General features: G+C 41.7%; 1 protein-coding gene across 2 annotated transcripts in view; it reads right to left on the bottom strand.

The window, feature by feature from the left end:
• Window positions 1–1,044, bottom strand: part of LOC146187523 (transmembrane protein 161B-like) — an 86,570-nt gene extending 85,526 nt beyond the window's left edge. The window contains exons 1-3 of one of the 2 annotated variants that reach the window (XM_084607732.1): window positions 708–1,044; window positions 479–579; window positions 166–264 (exon numbers count right to left, since the gene is read on the bottom strand). In XM_084607732.1, the coding sequence (XP_084463858.1) occupies window positions 166–264; window positions 479–579; window positions 708–710 (203 nt within the window). In that variant the 5' untranslated portion in view covers window positions 711–1,044. The remainder of the gene's footprint in view (window positions 1–165; window positions 265–478; window positions 580–707) is intronic. The other variant, XM_084607733.1, reaches the window with a different exon arrangement.
• Window positions 1,045–20,723: the final 19,679 nt, after the last annotated feature.

Genomic DNA, 20,723 nt, shown 5'->3' on the forward strand with positions numbered 1-20,723 from the left:
AGCAAACAAAACTCCCGGGCCGTGTACTTCTTACCAGGCATAGGCATTCCAGTTTGCACGCGGCAAAAGTAACGCTTTCGTTTTGCTGAAATACTGACAGAACATCAAAGCACTGCCCCTCGCCCCGTGCCACATGCACACAGGAAGCAGAGGGAAAGTGCATACCTCCACTTGTCCTTTTTGCCTTTTCCTTTGAAGGCCTTCCCCGAAATCCCAGCGAGAGACTTGAGCTCCTCGTCCGATGGATGGAGATACCGTATCAATCTGCACGACAGCACAGATCAACTACACTAGCACAGTGAGGTGGCAAAAAAAAAAAAAAAAAAGCAATTAAATTTACATGCATGCATGAGAATGTATAGAGAAGATTGCTCCAAACTAACTTAAATCGAGAGACCGGTGCACAAAGAGAGAAAACAAAAATAAATACCTCAATCTCCCAGGAAATATTTACGTACTTTGCGAAAGCGTGACTCACCTTGTGCAGATTATCCACCTGGATATCGAATACTGCGGGGACAGCTTCTGAAGAACGCTGGCCATTATCATCGTAATAATAATCTGGACGCCGAAGAGAGCCTGTAAACGCATTGCTCTATTCAGGTCATGTTTAAAACCGCGCACGCTCGTCCACTTTGACGATTTCTCTTGGGCATGCAGACAGGGTTTTGCTTCGCACAATACAAGCAAAGGTTGGAAGCGCTCACCATGCTTCTCCACGAGCCGGAAATCTTCAGCTCAACTGCTGATGTCGTTCAACTCTCTCGATTAGAATTTGCGCTGCTTCGAAACGAACTTTCAACAAACGCGAAAAGAAAGCGCGAAAGCAGTGAAAGCTGAGAACGCACCTAGGACCACAAACAACCTCATTTTAGCAGCAGACCGATTCGGAGCGGTTGCATTGCTTCCACCCTTGCGGTTCCATTGGTTCCAACATCCAGGGATCTACGCATCTACCTTGGCGGTTCGCCACAACTATTTTCGAAATTTATTTTTTTAAATTATATATATTAACACAAAAATTACTAAAAAGTAATGAATAGTTGACAATTTTCAGCTTCAAAAGCGCCGTTTGCTGCAACCCAGTTGCAACAACGAAATGGCAGCTATTTACCATGGAGGAAGGAAACAACTTTCCTTCCTCCATACTATAGTGCTCTAGAAGATTGGGCAGTGTGTCGACCGCGCCGCGAAATGCATGGGAGCGGGGGGCCGCTTTTGCGATGACGGAGGCGCCGCAGCGCAGAGGGCGCCACCAGCAACTGGTGTGTCAGCCGTCCGGGCGCCCGCATATGCGCGCTGTGCAGCAGGGTGAATACCGCGCGCACTGTACGTTCTTGTTTGCTTGTGCGTCGTCTCGGGCTGTTCGCGACAAGATTTTATAAATATGCCGGTTAATGGGGCTCAGTACTGTTAGCAATCACCTAATTTATTTTCCCTTTTGGCCGTCGGCAACACCTCGCGGAAGCAACATGACAGGAGCTGGGCTCCGAAGAAAACAGCTTGGAGAGGGCGTACAAATTCAGACTCGCACACCACACTTCACTCGCCGTACAGCTTGCTTTAGCATTCCTGAAGCACCTAATTGACGTCCAGAAATGCACTCGTTTTGAAAAGAGGGCTGTGTGGAGACAGGATGTATGAAGAAGTCAAACATGCAACATGTGCTTTCGAGCGCTGACTAAAGCTGGCCACAGTAACCCCATTATCAAAACAGTCAAAAATGGTATATTCCGTTGTTTCACGCGCAGACTATGCCAACTACAGTAAGTCATCTGAAGCCACAAGAAAAGTTGGCATTCAGTTCGAATGAATTAAATATGGACTACCCCGCATAGAGGTAGAGACATGAAAAATGAACGACACTACACCAGGTAAACGGCTACTAAATAACTAAACACAGTGGGTCAGGAAAGGTGGAAGAAGTGGGAAGTAAAGGATGCACAGAAAAAAAGAAAAGAAACGTGTCGCCTACAAGGGAGGGAGAAAGGAGGCACGCAGCGCCATGAAAAGAGCGACCGCAAATGTGAACAAAGGTTTGGAATTGTCGTGCGGCGCAGCAAACGCACGACGGAGAAGAAAGCAGGCAGCTAAAGACGAAGAAAAATGGAGAAATATGACAGGCAATAAAAAAAAAAGAGAAACAATCGAGCTTAAGAACCAAATGGAGGCCTGGGAATTAAGAAAAAAGCAGTGCACAAAAAGGCTGCAATCGAACGCGTAGATATAAGCGTCGAAATTTAAGTCAACAACTTTGTAAAACTGTACACTAATATAAGAACAAACCATTTTATTTTATTTTCATAAGTTGGAACATTGTTGTAGCGGGTAGCTTTAAGTACCCAGGGATGCGCGCTATACTTAAGACATTTAATCTTAAGGCTGTGGCTAAAGGTACGTCGGACGGACCCGATCAATGGTCTTAAAGGTACGTCCGACGGACCCGGTGCGTTTTTCTTCGGGATCCGTCCGACGGATCCGGGAAATATTTTTCAGAGGTACGGCGGACGGACAAGATCGGTAGGGTTCTTCCGACGGACCCAACGCATTTTTCTCCGATATGGGCCTTGGGATCCGTCGGGAAAGCCGGACTCGGATGTTGTAGCAACAACATGGTAGCCATATGTAGCCAAATCGAAGTTGGTATGAGGTGTACGTGCGAGGTGTAAGAAGTATGTACTACATACTGCATGCGTGAAATGTGAAATTACAAAGAATAGTACAGTGGCAAGAATAGTGCCTAGAATGGGTGATATACTACGTGATGGCATGATGATAGGTTTACTGAGTTGGACCGCGGCAGGGTGGCAAGCACGACAAGCGCATGTAATCGCGGTGTTGACGGCCAGCCCGCGGCCCGCACGCCCGCTCATTTGGTCCTCGTTATTATGTGGATTAACGTCTACGACGGTCGTTATGTAATTATGTAGTTTTGATTCTTCAAAGTTTCCTCACTTCCATCTGTGATGAGATGCGTCACGTAACGCATCGCTTTCTGCTCGCATTGAGGTTTGGTGCTGCAAGTTCTACGTAGTACAAGCGGCGCTGAAAAAGCTGGGCACCGCCGGCGTGTCTCTAGCCCAAGCATCGCGTCATTCGTGTTTGTTGTACAACTGGAGGTGTGGTTTGTGCTTACCGTGAGATGCTGTGATTACGGATTACGTCCTACTAGAGTGCTGTGTGAGACTACGAAGAGTGCTGTGATGAGTGCGCCGATGTCCGGACGGACATCAGTGTGTCCGTTTATGATCGGCGATGTTGCACGTGCATGTCAGTGTTTATTAGGTGCAGTGGTAATTTATTTACACGCGCTGTGCAACAATCAGACGAAAATAAGTCATCGACAATTTGTTAGCCTGTACTACAGAGCTCAAAACTCGGAAAATGGGAATGCACGATGCAGTTTTCGCATGTTGGAGTGGACCGAAAAATAAGTGCCCAGCCCACACCGCCGGGATGCGTATTACTACAGGTGAAATGGTTCAGGTTTCTGTAAAATAGCTGCCTGGCACAGCACCTTTCTAAATGTTCAGGCTTTGTACTATTGTTGAAGGCCACTTTATCATTAATAAAGGAACGAATATGCTTTATGTGTTAATGACTAATGCTTTTTCAACATATTATGTTCATTTTTTTTTTTCGTTTTTCCTTAGTTTCCTTTGTTTTTCATGCTAGACAAACACAAATAGTACACTTTTAAACTTGTCAGTCCAAAGCTGAACATGAATATCTGCCATGCATGTGACAGCTTTAATGCTAGAAAGGTTGACATGTATAGCATGTACGTACACGCTGCGACATCTTAGTGGCACGTTAGGCTACTTGCCCCAAGGTCGTGATGTTTAATACCAGTGATGGCAGTCGCACTTTGGTGCAGGTGAAATGCAAATGCTTCTGTTTTCTGCAAGATGTCAATTCAAAGTACAAAGCCCAGGCAGTCAAATTAGTCTGGAGCTCTCCACTACGGTATTCTTCATAGCTACATATGTCACTTTAGGATGTGAAACCCTACATGCCACAGGTAGGCTGCATTGTTTTTTAGATTTTGTAACCTCTCATCTATGTTTTGCAACATTTGGCTAATTTTAGTTCCCAAACAGTTGCTAAAGATGAAACCGAAGCAGTTCTTGGCATGGTTTGCTGCTTAGATTAATTTGCTAATTGCAGTTCTTTGAAACTTGCATCAATGCTGGACAGTTCAAATAGCAAGCAGTTGAATTACAGAAATGATGTGGATCATGCATTTCAGTTCTGACAAGTGGAAAGTAACGGTCCCCTCCTTGCATGCATAGGTGCCTTTAGACAAATACATACTCGGGTGTGTGATTGTGACGCATATCAAGGGTCAACAGAAGGCCATGTGGAGCCAGTGTGATATTCTTCATGAAGGCTAAAGTAAAATTGTACAACAGCTGCTGTACCATGCAGAAAAAAAATTGATCATTTAGTGTATGATTAACTGACCATGAATAGCATCTTACTCAGAGTATGATGTGATATATATCTGGTTTAGCATCCCAAATTAACTACGGCTATGAGGAACACAATAGTTGAGGGCTCCGGTATAATTTCGACCATCTGGGGTTCTTTTATATGCACTGACACCGCACGGTGCATGACGGCCTATTGTTTCGCCTCTATTAAAATGTCCCTGCTGTGGCTGGAACCAAATCTGCATCTTTGGGTTCAGCAGCCAAGCACTCTGAGCCAGCACAACGGGGCCAAGTATCAAAATGCATGCCATTACATTTCTTTCTAGCCTGTGGTTTTCTTCACAGAACTAATGTATGCAAGGAAAAGTAAATAGCAAGAAAACACTAGTTTTATTGCACATTATATTCACATTTCAGCAAACATTCTCTAGGAAAAAATTTCTCATAATGTTTTCATGGAAACCATGAACAAAACAAAACAATGCACTTACTCCACTCGAATTATTAATGGGCAAGGTTGCATCTATGCTACTACACTGCGCTTATCACAAAACCACAAGCCCCATCTGCTTTGGCTAATCACTTGATGGAACTAACGGAGACAGATGTCGCACACCACAGACTGGTCGTCTCGCAACATATCTCTGCATATGTTGCATTTCAATTTCATGCCTTTCCACTTAGTTTCAACTGTTGCCAGCATTACTAGTCACCCATCTTTTCTGAAATTCCTTTTTACGCTGTTGGGATCAGCATCCTTGTTAACGATGGTCTCTGGCATTTTAGATGCTATCATTTTCACATCTTCCTCATCTGGAAGAACGAAGGAAATGACAAGCTTTGAGCAGACAAAAAATTAGGGAGACTCCTAATCTCCACCTGTAAGGGTATGGTGTGCCAGTGTTAATGGTTCTTGTCTGCAGATCCCACTGTGGATTCTCGTTAATTTACATGCCCTTTGCTACAAACATTACTACTAATTCCTTAATTCATGTCTCTGTTATCTCAGATATACTCATTAGCATACGGTCGTAGGCTGCCCTGTTAGGTGATAGACAACCTGGCATAGACCTCTGTAAGCCTCAACCTTTCTTAATTGGTGGTGAAACGTTGAAGCTGAAATATTTCAAATATAACTTTGTAAGCTTGGCTTAACAGCTCCTGCCATGTCGTGTGGCCTCGTGACATTTGGCTCGTGGCACTTTTGGCTTGTGCACAGGGGTCATCTGTTAAACACTGGTTAACATGCATGAAAAATACATTTTCACACAAACTGGTGGCAAATGGTCAAGTAAGTGGTGCACTGCAGATTCTGAAATGTATACCTATATTCATGCAAGGATCGCATCATCACATAACATGATCAAGAGTTCTATCAGTACCTGTAGTTACATAGCATTTCAATGCCCATTAAAGGACCACCTCAGACAATGGTTGTTGTTATCTCAAGACCTGTTCTAACAGCGTACTGACGCCATTCCACTGAGCGATGGACATGTATATGCATACCCTAGATAGCTCATGATTGTGGATCTCATTTATTTCTATGACTTCCAAGGAGTTCCTGTCGTCAGAAACTTTATGAAATCGGGACAGTAGTCTTGAAAGGTGATGAAAAGAAATAACCAGGTTACCTTGACGCAATGTTAAATTACAGAGGGTGAATATGCTGCATGAAGATACCAAGAAGCTTGTACAAAGAAAAGTGAGAGTGAAATGGCAGGATTTTTGAAACATTGAAATAAACTACAAACTATACTTGTCAAACCTGTCATTAAGGAATGGAAATCATGCAGTAATCAAAAACACAACATGGAGGACATTTTAGGTCATCTTCACAAAACACATACCCAAACCTCACACACAGCTTCATACTTATGAAAGAGGACAAACCAATATGCAAGGAGTGTGGAGATGAACTAACAATAAACCATATCTTACACATGCGCCAGAGTCGAGAAAAGAGGAAACATTTTGTACAATTTCCAACAGATCCATTTCCATCCCAGCATGATCCTAGGAGAGACGTGCAAATTTCCTGCATTTTTGGTTTCCTAAAATGTTCCTAAACAAGCTACATCCTAAAGAACATTTTAGTCATTACACACAAAATAAATACATTAAACCTTGTTCTTGGTGCATGGCAGCATTAGTCGCTTAGGCACCATAAAAATCAACACAATGCTGTAAGGTATACCATGGTTAGCTATGTTATATGAGACAAGCTTTCGGCCTGGTGTGGTCCTTATTCACGTGACAGCGCTGTCATGAGGGTCTATGTCCCAGCGATCGGAAAGTGACCTATTCCAATAATTTTACAAACTGAAGGTGAATGTACAGATTTCTAAAGACTGGAGTGCTCAACTGTTTTATCAACGTCCGCCAGCTTTGACAGCCTGGAGTGAAACTGTTGAAGAGAATACATTTTTGAACATTTAACGCGTTTCTGAAGGCGTTGCTTTCAATTACGGGGCCAACAAAAAGCAGGTGAATGTCAAACGCCGCCTAGATAGGCTTTCTAGCAAGACAGCGGTGTAGCGTGGAAAATCGCTCCGCCGATCCATCGCTGGCGCCGCTGACTTGAAAGGCGAACTGTTCAAACTTATATAGCTACTGACCACACCTGAAACACTGAATTGCGCATGATCAAGGCAGAATTTCTCTAACACTGAGCACTGGTAGCTATCGATTTTGCGCCCAATATTGTGAAAATCTGTCCTCTCTTCGATCATTGATACGTCCACGGTTGAACATTTATGCGCCTCGGGGTAGGCCAGCCGTGGGAACATGGATGCGTGGTTGTAGCAACGATCGCTTGCATGGTACACTCTGCAAAATTCCAAGAGTCAGCTTCTTCAACGAAATGTGCAGCGCACATTTTCTACCGCGTACCTAAGCCCGGCGATGCATGCATATCGATCCCGATCGTTTCAAAGCTGCGCGGCCGTTCAGTCGGGTCACGCTAACCTCGAGCATGCGGGGGTTTAAACTACATGTACGCAAACTTCAACGACAAGAAAAAGATGCAGCCTAAGCACTTTAGTCTAGTAATCCCCTATATACCAAAGAACATTGCTGTTCACAGGGAATTCGGATCATTCACGCTTCCGGCTTTCCGGTTGTGCACTCTTGCGGTGCGGTGCAGTAGGTCTTCGCCTCGACGAGTCGATGTGCAGGCCTCTAGTAGATTCGGCATGTCTTCTGCCACGGCTCTGAGGTAGAATTTAAACGAAGAATTTAGCTAAAAACATCCTGTTTCCTCGGTCTGCATGTGAGGAACGAGCATAATGCCATTTCACATACATACTTTGGACTGCCGAATGTTCAGCTGCACGACGAGGTGTGTGTGTGTTGTGCCGGCGCTAGATCTTCAGAAGTCGATGCAGGACCTAAGACAGCGTAAATGCTAGGAATAGCTCGCTCGCATTACGGGCAGATCGAGGTGATAGTTTAGTGCGAAGCGAAAGCTGCTCGTGAATGTGCGTATCTCGATGCCAGCTGGTGGAGCTGGTGCAGTACGTAGCATATCGCCTGCAGCTATGTGCTTGACAGCGATGTTTGCCGTACACAACCCTAAGTGAAGACCGTGATCTATGTTAGAACGGATGCACTCTTCGTAGCACCTCATCGAGAGTCGCGGCTAGCTGATATCATAGAGGATGAGATCCATTCACGCGTAGCAAGCGGAATGGGGCCGCGTTCGACGTGCATATAGCCATGAGCCTGTATATCGACGTCCGCCGTATCTTTACTAGAATCGAATGGATCCGTCGGACGTATCTTTAGACACTTCGTAATCTTAATGCATTATAGTTTGACAATGACTTAATTGTTCCAGAAGATGTTTTCATTCTAGGTAGTTTTTATTCTGCGTGCTCAAGCAACCGGTAATATGTAAGTCACTGACCCCAGAAGATCGCTCTAGTCCTGTTTTGGTGCACATAAAAAAAAAAAAAAAAAAAAAGAATAGCTTTGAAAAAGAAAGACCGATGAAAAATAGAGGACGCAAAGGCTATAGTGTACGCCTAATTCGCTTCCGCTACATGATCCTTCAGCGAAAGAGAGGTTGTGAGGCCGGCACGGTATTTCGCCATGAACAAAAACTGCGCCATAGGCTCCAAGCTATAGTCGCAATTTACCCGAAACTTTGGCTCGGGTGTACGATCCTTTAGGACGCCTTTGCACTTCAGATTTTTCAACCTTCATCTAAAATGTGGAGGTTCAAAAATTGTACCTACTTAGAGCAGCAGAAAGCTCACACTTGCAGTAATGAAATTTCATGTGTTTTTGCGGGTTCGCTCTTTGCAAAGTAAGCGAACCACGACAAGAGTTCTCAAAGGGAAAATAATTGAATTCCCTTGAAAGTATTCCACGTGTAATATCAACCTTGTTAACAATTATAGCCTGATTAGTTCTGTAAAGAGTAGCCGCGGCAAGTAGCCCGGAAAGCAGTAGTTGGCGGGTATATCCAGTCGATTACTCACATTTCATACCACACACTCGAAGAATAAACACGCATTAGTGTCCGCATCTGAATTCGGCCTTATATTAATTGCATGTGTATTTGGTGCCCGTCACCGTTTTCGCATTTTTAGTTTTCTTGCTGTGCGCGCCAACAACTGCATCATATCTGCCAATACGACGCGCAATTATAAGTGTTTTCTTTAGCTCTGTACCATTCCATGCCAGTAAAGCGTCCGCTCTCAAGTGCCCACTATGAACGTATTCCCTCGTATACGTATGTGACAGGTTTAATTTTTCATATTTTATCTGAAGTATTGCCCTAGCTGTACTTGACATTTTTTAAATCTAAACCGCTGGTTCACCCTTAGGTCAGCGGCACGTAAAGAAATGTCCGCGATATATGTATTTGTTAATCACGAACAGAGAATAAATGCTTGAGTCGCGTATATGTTCCTTTTGTTTTCTTTTTGCCGCTAAATATCGCAGTGCTTCATATTACAACGGTAATAAATAATTGTGTTTTGCTCGCACACTGCATTTGTATTTCTATAAGCGGTGATTAGGGCACGTACAGAACACCTATTAAAGAGATATATTACAGATTACTGACGATTTAAGATACACGTTGTTATGTATTAATAAGCACACGCTGCAAAATGTAAGTAGGTGTTCGTGAATAAGGTTCGTAAAAAATAAGCTGTTCCTAAGAGACCTTACGAAGCACAAGCTTTGATTCGCATGTATACTGTTTTTCTCCGCGTGTTAATAGCGCTCCTCGGCAGCAGCCTTTATTCCCTTACTGGAAGAACGAATGCGAAACACCACGCATCGTTGAAAACATTAAGTACAAGATCATCTGGACGATTTATGGCTGTCCGCAGGAAGAAATGTTGAGAGAGTTTGAAATAGTGATTCAAACATCGCGCGCTGCTCCGTAGGACTGCCCAAGCGAGCACGGCGTCTCCAAACTAACGTAACGGAATGGAAGGGATGAGTTTAAGCACTTGTAATAAGTAGCCATTTTATTAAATATCGCACCATTTGCGTAACGTGTCAAAATAGCTCCAAAGAGAACCGCGCCCCTCCTCTGTACCCCCGCTATCCCCGCGGCCGCTACGCGCCGAGCGGCGAACGTGGCACCCCTGTTGCACGTCGCTCCCTCTTGCGGGAGTCGGTTCCTGTCATCGCAAAAGCGGCCCGCTCTCCGGCGCCGGTCGTCACACTGCCCAATATTCTAGAGCACTATATCCATACTATTTACACACAAGAAGGAACTGACGTAAATGACGTCATTGTATAAAAAAAACTTGCAGAGCGCCATTCTAAACTGAAGCGCGCATCCACTGACGTCATCATGCGCGGGTCACTTGAGTGTGACGTATTTCCGTGCGTGGCAGCAGGAGAAACGTGTGTGGGGTCGGCTGCTGCCACGGGCGTGTCTCCAGCCTTATATCAAATCCTCCTTGCTAATCTCCTTGCTAATTTCTGGATTAGCAAGGAGGATTTGAGGAATCCGCGCTTTGTTGCTACAATCAAGCGCGGAGTTTGGACGCGCTTGATTGTGACGTACAGTTGCAGACGAAGTTTTTCTCGTGTAGTGCAATTCCTAGCTTCGCTCTTCGGGTTCGGCTGTGCATTGTGCGCTTCACTCGACAATTAGGCTCCCCGTGGGCTGCTTATCTCGTTGTTCTGCCGAAGGTATTCCGCCTTCAAATACGCAGTTGGTGCAGTGTTCTGTTCCATAGCTTTAAGGCTGTACGTTATGGCACTGCATTTATTTACCTCCAAATTCCTTTTTGCGGTCAGCTAGGCTACGCGTCCGCAATTAATAATTCAGTGTTCAATGCATCTGATAGAGACAGGAAATACAGGCTGTATGGCCGGTTAATATCGCTTGTCAGAAAGGAACTGCAGGCAGCCACAGCTGGTGAATATTCGAGGTTGCTTTGGTTGCCTTTGGTACTTATATGAAACTATATATGTATGACCGCGAACTGGGTTTGCATTATGGCCCAGCAGTGTGGCTGATCAATCTGTAAGTCAGAAAAAACGGTACATAATGCAAACTCCTGTTTTTGGAAGGTTCAGTTGTACTGAGTGTGCCCTGTATCTGAATTAACTCAGCAGTTTTCGTGGAGCCTCCCCGCCCATACTTCTATAATTTCCATCTTTCAGAGGTTTGTTCAAGTCAGCGCAGTGGCATCGTCTTTTGACTTGTTATTATGTGAAAGTTGCGATATGGGCAGTATGGTATGTTTTTCATCGAGACACTGGCCCAGTCAAGGAAAAAAAATGATTTTCAATTGAGGTTTGCAGTTGCAAAATTTCTAAATATGCTTTTGGCACAGACTCGAAGCTCCAGTTTGAATAAATTGAACATTCCAATTATGCAATTCAGCTAAGGCTTCCAGTTTTAATGCTTATTTTGCTGGCACTGACCTGAAATGGCAGCTCCAAGCGGGCGACAGGCAAGCATGCATTCATATGACACATAGACCATAGGAACACTATATATACCCGAAGAGTTAACACGATCTTTTCTTTGTTGGGGCTTATATGCCTCGCTTATTGGACCCTCCTCTTGCATTCAGTGGCAGATCTTCAGGGGTCAGAGTTACTTCGTTTAATCACAACTTACGTGGTTATAGAAATTATGCAAACTACACAGCAGTTTAAGTTGTAACATTTTTTTATTGAATGTTCAACAGGGCCTTCCAATTCAATGTTCCGAAGTAAGTGCCAATCAGAAGTAGAGAAACCATTTGAGCTACCTGATTACATTCACAAGTCCAGCTGGCATGTCTTAATTTATTTCATTCCTAATAGATATGGTGTCTTTTTTCCTGGGGTAAATTGGCAGCACACTTGACAAAGTTACTGTTCAAAAGCAATTAAATTACATTACCAATTACTTGCTAAGCCTTAAAAATATAATGCAATTGCTAAATACTGCTCCCAAAAAGTAGTAACATTACAATTACTTCCGCAGAGCAAATTCCTTCTCATTAATTACTGTCTGGATTTCATCTGCATATAAACTAAGTAAAGCTTGTGAACAAAACCTCTCCAAACACTAGAGCACATTCTTTCATGTTCCTGCCAAATTCTATCCAGTAAGACTATTCCCTCCCCTTTTCCTACAGAACAGGCTATTACAAATATAAGACAATGGCAACAAAAACAATCGTGGTCAAACTCGCCGTGAACATTTCCGCCTGTCTCTTCCCCCAAACCCCTTGTTTGCCCGTGATGGCAAGTGTAACCAGGCGCCACTGTGCCTATAGCCAGTATGCAACAGTGAGTGCTACTGCACACTTTCAACTAGTTTTGACCTTCTACCATTTTGCACCATCTGTCACTTCGATGGACCCTCAACGCCTTACATGTATACCTTCTGCTTAGAGAATGGTTGTGATCCGGAGACACAGGGCAGGTCTGAGGCCTTGAACATGTAGTTCTACTCAATTCTCTCTTTTTTTGCTTATCCATCACTGTGGGACAGGCTTGCTGCATGTCATTACTGTTTTCTTGGCATCGTACCGGGAGTACATAGTAAGAAGTATAGAAACAGCAGTGAGTCACTTTAGTAAAAGTAATTTTGAAATGAATGAATTACTTTCAGTGCTTCTGGCTCTATCAGAGAGACTCTAGAAATTCGAGCGAAATTGTTGAGGAGGAACTAAGAGGGTGAGAGAAAGGGCTGGCGGCCTTGTGATGTAAAGCAGCTTATAGTGAAACAACAAAGTGTCAGCACTTGTAACATATGCAATATTTTTTCCTGAAACCGCTATCTTGTAGCACAGTTCACATCGAGAATTGAACTTCTGACTGTCTGGTTGCGAAGAAAATTTTATAAGAGTGAATAAGTTTAAATAGAAATTTTGCAAATAAATGCCTTTGAATACACTTTATAGAAGCAGCAAGAGTGCTATGTTCTTTAAAGCACTTTATGTAGAAAGTACAATCTTAATTGCATGTTAAATGTAAAATCAACTCAGCAAAAAATATATATACTATAATTTTTACACTTCAAGTGAACGCAATGAAAATTAGCAAAAAATATTGTAAGAGCTACCAGCTTGGTTTGACTGGTGACAAGTACATCATCTGAATAATATTGCGTGAGCATATTGACAATTTGCTCAGCTAGTACCAAAACACAGTGCGAACCGGCAAAACCGAAGAGATTGTATGTGAAAATGCCTTAATTAGTTGCAGCCTCTGTGTAAAGGGACTAACTTTTGTTTTCTTCATCACAGGTTTTAGAAAATTCTAATTCTTACTAAAATTAATAATTCTTACAAAAACTTGCTGCAAAATTTTCTAACAATCATAAGCATTCCCTGATTGCCACTGAAAAGAATAAAATTCGAGGACACTTTGGCGACTAAAGTGATGAAAGGCGTAAGCCTGAGTGCTGCATTCTGCTACGCGACTGTTGCGCATGTAGCGATGAGTGCTGCTACAAGTAAAGCGAGTGACTACTCTTTCACATTCTGCAAGTGCATTTATTCAGTGCATTCTGCTTGGCAGCGCAGTGACAAGATCGCGCTCCTTGTATCTTTGCAGTTGTTCTACATTTACTGTTGTGTGGTTGATTTTACCAGATATGTGGCATTAATGTGTAATTAGTAATGAAATAAATAATTAGTCATTTATTTGTAGTTAGCCATTAATTTATTAAATATTCATTAATTAGTAAACAGTCATTGATTGCCATATGGCCATATAAGCCACGCATTCGCGCATACTGTGGGGGTGCTCTGTGATTGGTCGAGACCTCCATGACGTCATCCTGTCTCGACCGATCAGAGCTGCCGCAAAAGTGTGATACTTTGGCTGACGACAACGATGAGGCAATAAAGGCCTTTGCCAAACGGATGCACCTGCTTCATATTCGTGCAGTGCTGGACACCGGATATATTCAAATGCGGGGGGTCTCAGACCTCTCGTAAAAACTGGTGAGGGTTCTCAGACACCCCCCTGACTTTAAGTGATAATCTTTTCATGTATCTAAAATAGTAATGTGGGCTATTGTGAATTGCACCTTTATTGTAATGTTAGTGTAGTGCATCTGGCAAGTACATTCCCACTGAAATCAGGGCTAGCAGCTGGTAATCGATATGCCTCCAAGAGTATATGATACCTATATGATACCTTGCTTGTGACCATTGATGAGATAGAAACTTCAAAAAGGCTTGAAATTGAATCTAAGACAGCAGCAAAGGTAGGAAGAGTGCCTAGTGGATTAGTGAACCAGCAGGAGCTCAAAGGCAAGATATCCAACAGTTAGTTGTAAAGGAATGAATTCCAGGAAAAGATATATGTAACAAGGGGACCCAGATAGCCAGGTGGGCTGGTGAAGTAGATAGCTTGTAGGGATAAAGCAGTTTACACTGGAGAGGGTTAGTTGCAGAAAAACTATAGTTGCCTTTGTCCTAGCTGTATAGTGAATGCGCTTATGCTAATGATATGTAACTTGAAACTTACATGCCCTGGAGAGGCATGCTGTGTTGAACATTTGCATGCCTAAGAGAAACTGAGATATTTAATGTTTAAAACATCTGCATTGTACCGTCATATATTTAATACAAGCTGTTTTTATAGGCAGCTGAATTTGACACACATTTAAGATGGCGCACATATCAAGCACATTAATTTGAGTGTACTAAAATTGCCCTTAGTAACAGGTTTAGGTCAGTTAACCACCATGAAAATAGACACCTAGTAGACTTTCTTCAAACGTACCCATTTCAGCTGGAAAAGCACATTTCCAGCTGAATTTCTAGCTGGACGGCCATATTTTCCAGCTGGAAAAAAATGATATTCCAGATAGAGGCTTGACTGGAGGTGTAAATTTTCCAGCTGGACATGATTTCTGGTTCCATAATCCAGCAGGAAATAGATGTCATTCCAGCTGGAATTGCTTTTTCCCAGCCGGAAATTACAGTTTTCCAGTTGGATAATTTCGGTACACAGTTCCATAATCCAGCAGGAATTAGTGTTTTTTTCGTCTAGTGACTCAGGCTATATGCTGTAGTGGAGGGCTTCATAAATTTTTACCACTTGTGCACTGACATCCCATAGCACATGGGCACCTCCAAGCAGTCTCCACAGCCGTGAATCGATCCCATATTCTTCAATAGACCAGTCGAGCACCCAATCACTGAGCCATCAGGTTGGAGCGCTATTTAAATACTTTACTTACCATGTGGATAGTATATAGACATACGCACATCAAATGAAAAAAAAAAAAAAAACTGAAGTTATCTATAGGCGGCAAAATGGAACTGCAGTTTCACTTCACTAGCTGTACCATGCATTTTCTTCAGCATACAGTTTTACTGATTCTGACGGAATGTATATGATAATATCGATAGTATTAATTGGTAACTCATGGATGCATTTAGAAACACTGAGCTTTGTTCACCACTTGATGCAGCATATAACTACAGTAGAACCCCGCTGTAATAAACTCGGATATAGTAAAGTGAAACTGAAGTCCCAGTTCATCTTCCATAGACAGCTGTACTTTTTCCCCTCTTTAAGTAAAGATAATTTTGGTATAGTAAAGTGGGCCTGGCCGCGGCGACGACTCCCAAGATATGACATCGCCGCCCGCGTACTACCTAAAATCACGAGGAAAAGAATTATTATTATTATTTTGTATTTCAATACAAAAATAACACCGAGTGTCCTTTTAAGTGGCTTTACCACCAGACTTAGCAGTATTCAGAAGCAGCCTACTTTACAAAGGCCTTGGAGCCGTGAGGGAAAGCACGCAGCGCGTAGGATAAAAAAGGAAAAAGCTGTCTACAAACATGGAAAGGAAGCGGCGCGGTCCGTTCAGAGAGTAAAGGAGAGTAAAAGTGTACCAAGAAATAGTTAAGGGGAAGAAACGGGCGAACATTCCCAGCACTGTGCAGCAGAAAGCATGAGGCAGCGGTGGCAAGAAGTGAAGGTGCAGCGTGTGTAGTTTTGCAGCGTTTTATATGTTCTGTATGCTGATGATAAAAGCTTTCTCTTACTGATTCGTCCATATATAAGTAACCTATTAAAAAGAGGAAACATTGTTCTTCAGTCACGGTTAAGATCAAATGGACTTGTTAAAATTGTCAATCGTAAGACATCTCTTTTGACTTTTAAACTTTAAAGCAACTTTATCAATGCCCATTTTATTTACCTTAAAAATTAATAACAGAATAGAAATTATCTACAGCTTTAAATCGCTGGGCGTCATTTTTGATGCACATACAGAAGGAACAGAACAGATTACATAAAAAGAGTGCCACAGTCTGTTGGTGTCCTTTGCAGATGTCTCAGAATTTTCTCCAAATCTAAAGTTGATAATCTACAACACAATATTTAAATCTTATCTTAACTATTGCCATTTGGTCTGGGCCACTACATCAAGCACTAACATTAATAAGTTACTAATGCTTCAAAAGAAAGTAATTAGATTAATTGTCGGGGCAGTTATACAGCTCATAACAGCAGATTTGTCTTCTTAAATATAAGATTATTTGCATTAATGTCCTCTCTAAATACCAGCTAGTATATTATCTGAGGTTCTCTTCTCCCACAGCAGCTGCTTTTCTTGTGTCCCTCGCTAAATTAAAACCAAAAGAGAAATATATCTTCACCCGATGCACTGATAAATTGGTTCTGCCACCCTTAAGAATAAATTATGCAAGACACTGCGGGCACTAAAGTAGTTCTCATTGCCTCATTTAATTGGTAAATAAATATACTTCCAGGGTAAATGATTTCTTTTCCCCATCTCTGAGGGCACTGAAGTTGCATTTTGTCGTGAGTATGGTTGATGTACACCAACATTATTATTCCATTATATATATATATATATACATATTGCCGTGTAATTCGTTAGCTTTGTTTGCAAGCTCCCTTGTATGCCATTTTATTGTTTATGTTGCTTTTGCACTGGGTCACTCACTTTCAAGCTACAGAGTGGTAGCTTTTTCGTCTGCAGTCGCTGAGTCACAACCATATATTCTCCATGCAGAATTTAAGGTACGTGTGGCGTCGAGGGTCCGTCGAAGGGACAGATGGTGCAAGGTGGTTGAAATTCAAAACTAGTTGAAAGTACTCAGCAGCACTCACTGTTGTGTCAGCTATAGGCACAGTGGTGCCTTACACTTGCCGTCACGGGCGAAAAGGGGGGGAGGGGGAGGAGAGACAGGTGGAAATGTTTATGGCGTGAACATTACCAACTGCAAGCTGCTGTGGTCAAGTGTAAAATATATAATGTTCATTCATTCATTCATTCATTCATTCATTCATTCATTCATTCATTCATTCATTCATTTTATGGATAAGGAGACATGAAGCAGTAATCTACTGCTTTTGAGTACTGCAATTCCTTTATTTATATTTGCAGTCTTCTGAAAGTGAAGCTTCCAGTACAGCACTTGGAAAATATTATTTAAAATATAAGACTGTTGGGACTGTGGTTGCTTCAAGTACCAGTGAAGAAAAACAAGCCATATATATCTCCTGCTTGCTAACTTCACCTTGAAAATAAACTGACATCTGATGTACAGACCAAATGGCTAGCCAATTAAACTGAATTGAGCATAGAACTTGCTACAGCAAACAGCTCATGGTTACATTTAATGAAAACTCAAGTCCCAGTTCGTCTTCTGCAGACAACTGTAATTTTTTCACTTTTATAGTAAATACATATTTGACAAAAATTTGAAGTGCGTCTGGCCGTGCCGACGTACTTCCCATGAATTAAAATATACCTATAGAATCGCAAAAGCAAAGTTTTTTAAACTCTTTACCACTAGGCTCAGCAGCTCTGATAAGCAGATATAGTAAAGAAATTTGCTGGTCCGAGTGACTTTACTATAAAGTGGTTCTAGTACTAGTACTTATTCAACCTGAATCAATGCTTACAGGGCCTGCATTATACGAGCTCAGTCAAAAAAGACCAATTGGATATTTTCAACTGTAGCCATTTAATTTTCCAACTGGAACCAATGGTGTTTTTTTGACACTTAACCCATTGCAGCCAATAGGTGAGACCAATTGCACTCAGTGGGTCCAATGGGATGTGCCAATGGTATGTATATACAATGGGTCCAACGGAACATACCGAATGGGACAACAGGTAGACTGACTTACAATTTGCATGGAAACATGCTTGATGGATATCAAGGAGTACAGGCAAGCATACGTCTCGCATAAGAAATGCAATACTGTACAGTTTCACAGATGCATTATATAACACAAGATTCCATACACCAAGCAAACATACTTCTTAATTCCTACTCTCATGCTGGGGTCAGTCTTGCCATTCGAGTGTAGCTATTTCATTTAATTTTGTAGGCTCAGCGATAGTAATAGGAAGAATTGTGTTTTACAGGTTAAGCTACTGATAGTCATATATCCAAACCAACTCGTCCAGTTTTCTGTCATCCAGAAGTTAACTGCTGATTGTTGTTATTTTGGATATTGTGTTTGTTTTCTTTGTGAAATATGGAAATGTTCCCATGGATACACCCAGTGCAGTTGGCCAGACCAATTGGACTCAGATGGTAATTGTCTCACTGTGTGCATATGGGTTTGATCATCATCATCATCATCATCAGCCTGATTATACCCACTGCAGGGCGAAGGCCTCTCCCATATTTCTCCATTTAACCCGGTTCTGTGCTAGCTGCATCCACTTGATCCCTGCGAACTTCTTAATCTCATCCGCCCACCTAACTTTCTGCCGCCCCCTGCTACGCTTTCCTTTCCTTGGAATCCAGTTTGTTACCCTCAGCGACCATCGGTTATCCTCTCTTCGCACTACATGTCCTGCCCATGTCCATTTCTTCTTCTTAATTTCCACTAGAATGTCGGGTTTGATGATAATTTGAATGGGTTTGATAAAGTGGGCTAACCAGTTGGTAAAGATTCATTTAACCGAGTAATCATTTGGAACATATATGAACTGATTAATACTATAGTTATGCACAGAGGGCACTCTATAGACTACTTTGCACAAGTAGTTGCAGGATCCAAGTGACCTGTCAAATTGGAACCAACTGAAATGAGATTTTCAAATGGAATCAAGTGTTCCAAATAGACTTTCCAGTGGGTTCCTATGAATTCCAACTGGAACCCATTGAGACCAATTGGGCTGCCTACTTGAAAGGAAAATTCCAATTGGAAAAAAATTGAGTGCATCAGTACGATTGACATTCCAGGGGGTTCCAATGTTTTATTTTGTTTTGTTTTTTGTTTACTGGGGCCACTTTAACTCCCTCTTTGCCATCGCACAGATGAATCGTAAGTGTATCATACTTTCTTGTGGTACACTAGCTTCGACATTGACATTTGTTAGCACTACATGTTTACAGAATTTTCAACCTCTAGTTGCTTATCTCATCTGGAAGTTTTCTAAATGACATGAAATGAGGAAAAGTTTTGGTCATATATAAAAGATGAAGGAATATTTTCCAAGGGCCTTGAAAAGGTTATTCTAAGCCACCTCGACATAGTCAAGCACAATATTTTATCAAAATCTTGGCATGGCTTTCGAAAGGGCAGGTCGATCCGCCCTTCTATGGTTACAACATTAAGGCTGACATATTCACTTTTGGCATTTTTGTTTTATTTATTATGCCATGTGACTCTTAATAAATTAGATTGTGCTCTTTTGCAATCATATCTAACCGGCTGAACTCGGTACATTCACATCAATGGCTATCATTCTAATTTGCTATGCCAGGTGAAAACCTTAACTGGTCTAACTGGTTCAAGGAACAAATTTCCAGTTAATCGCAGTTGAATTACAGTTGGGGATCCATTGTTATCCAACTGGGATGAACTAGAAATTTGTTCCTTAAGCCAGTTAGATGGATTTGCACCTATATTCCACAAGGCAGCATTCTTGGGCTGTTCTTAAATCTAATTTATACATAAATGATCTCATGCATCAACTTAAGTTTGTTTTTTAGCTCAACTAATAAACTTGATATGTTTGAAATGGCTAACAGCTAGTGCACTGTAAAAACTACTTGAACTACCAAATAAACAGCCTAAAAATTGACGAAACTAAAATCGAAGGAATTTTATTTGCACCTAAAAACAAACATGTTTTCCCAAGCCTCAATTTAAAATTAAGAAGTCAAGAAATAAACGTTGTGATACACCATAAAATCCTAGGTGTATATTCTCAAGTCAGCTGACATGGGATAGTCATATTGAGCAGGTATCCAAAAAACTCCTGTTGTAGGTATGCCCTCATTCAGACCCAGAATCAAGTTTACCATGTCATATTCTGTTCCCACCTTAACTATTGCATGCTGGTATGGAAGGCAACTACTAAAAAAAAGATTTCAGTGCACCTCTGCCTCTAGAAAAAAAAAAAAAAAGAAGCCGTTTGTTTCATAAACAATGTACTGACAAGCTTCAACAGAGCTAATCATTCAGCATCAAATTGTCTATCTATATTATTTCTTCATAATTTATTTTTACCACCTTTTTATCATTTGCACTTTGATGACGAAAAATGTCAGCAATTTAATAACCCAATCAGGGGCAACATTGTTTTAATATTTTGTACCTGTGAAAAAGGAATGATTTGACATTGCCAAACTAATTACCTCCTTCAGTCTTTTAACTTGTACAGTGCTGGTTCTACTAAATAAACTGTATTTTTCCAATATCAACCATGTGAGTGACAAAGTTTTGTGTTCAATATTTCTATAGGGACCTGTGTTTTCTATTTTACTGTGCAATGCATGGTACCTTGTTCACTGAACCTATAAATGGGAATTTCGTGTGCATTTTGCTATGTTATTTTAGGAATAG

This window comes from Amblyomma maculatum, chromosome 6 (assembly GCF_055883805.1).
Source record: "Amblyomma maculatum isolate TAMU_Amacu chromosome 6, ASM5588380v1, whole genome shotgun sequence".
NCBI lineage: Eukaryota > Metazoa > Arthropoda > Arachnida > Ixodida > Ixodidae > Amblyomma > Amblyomma maculatum.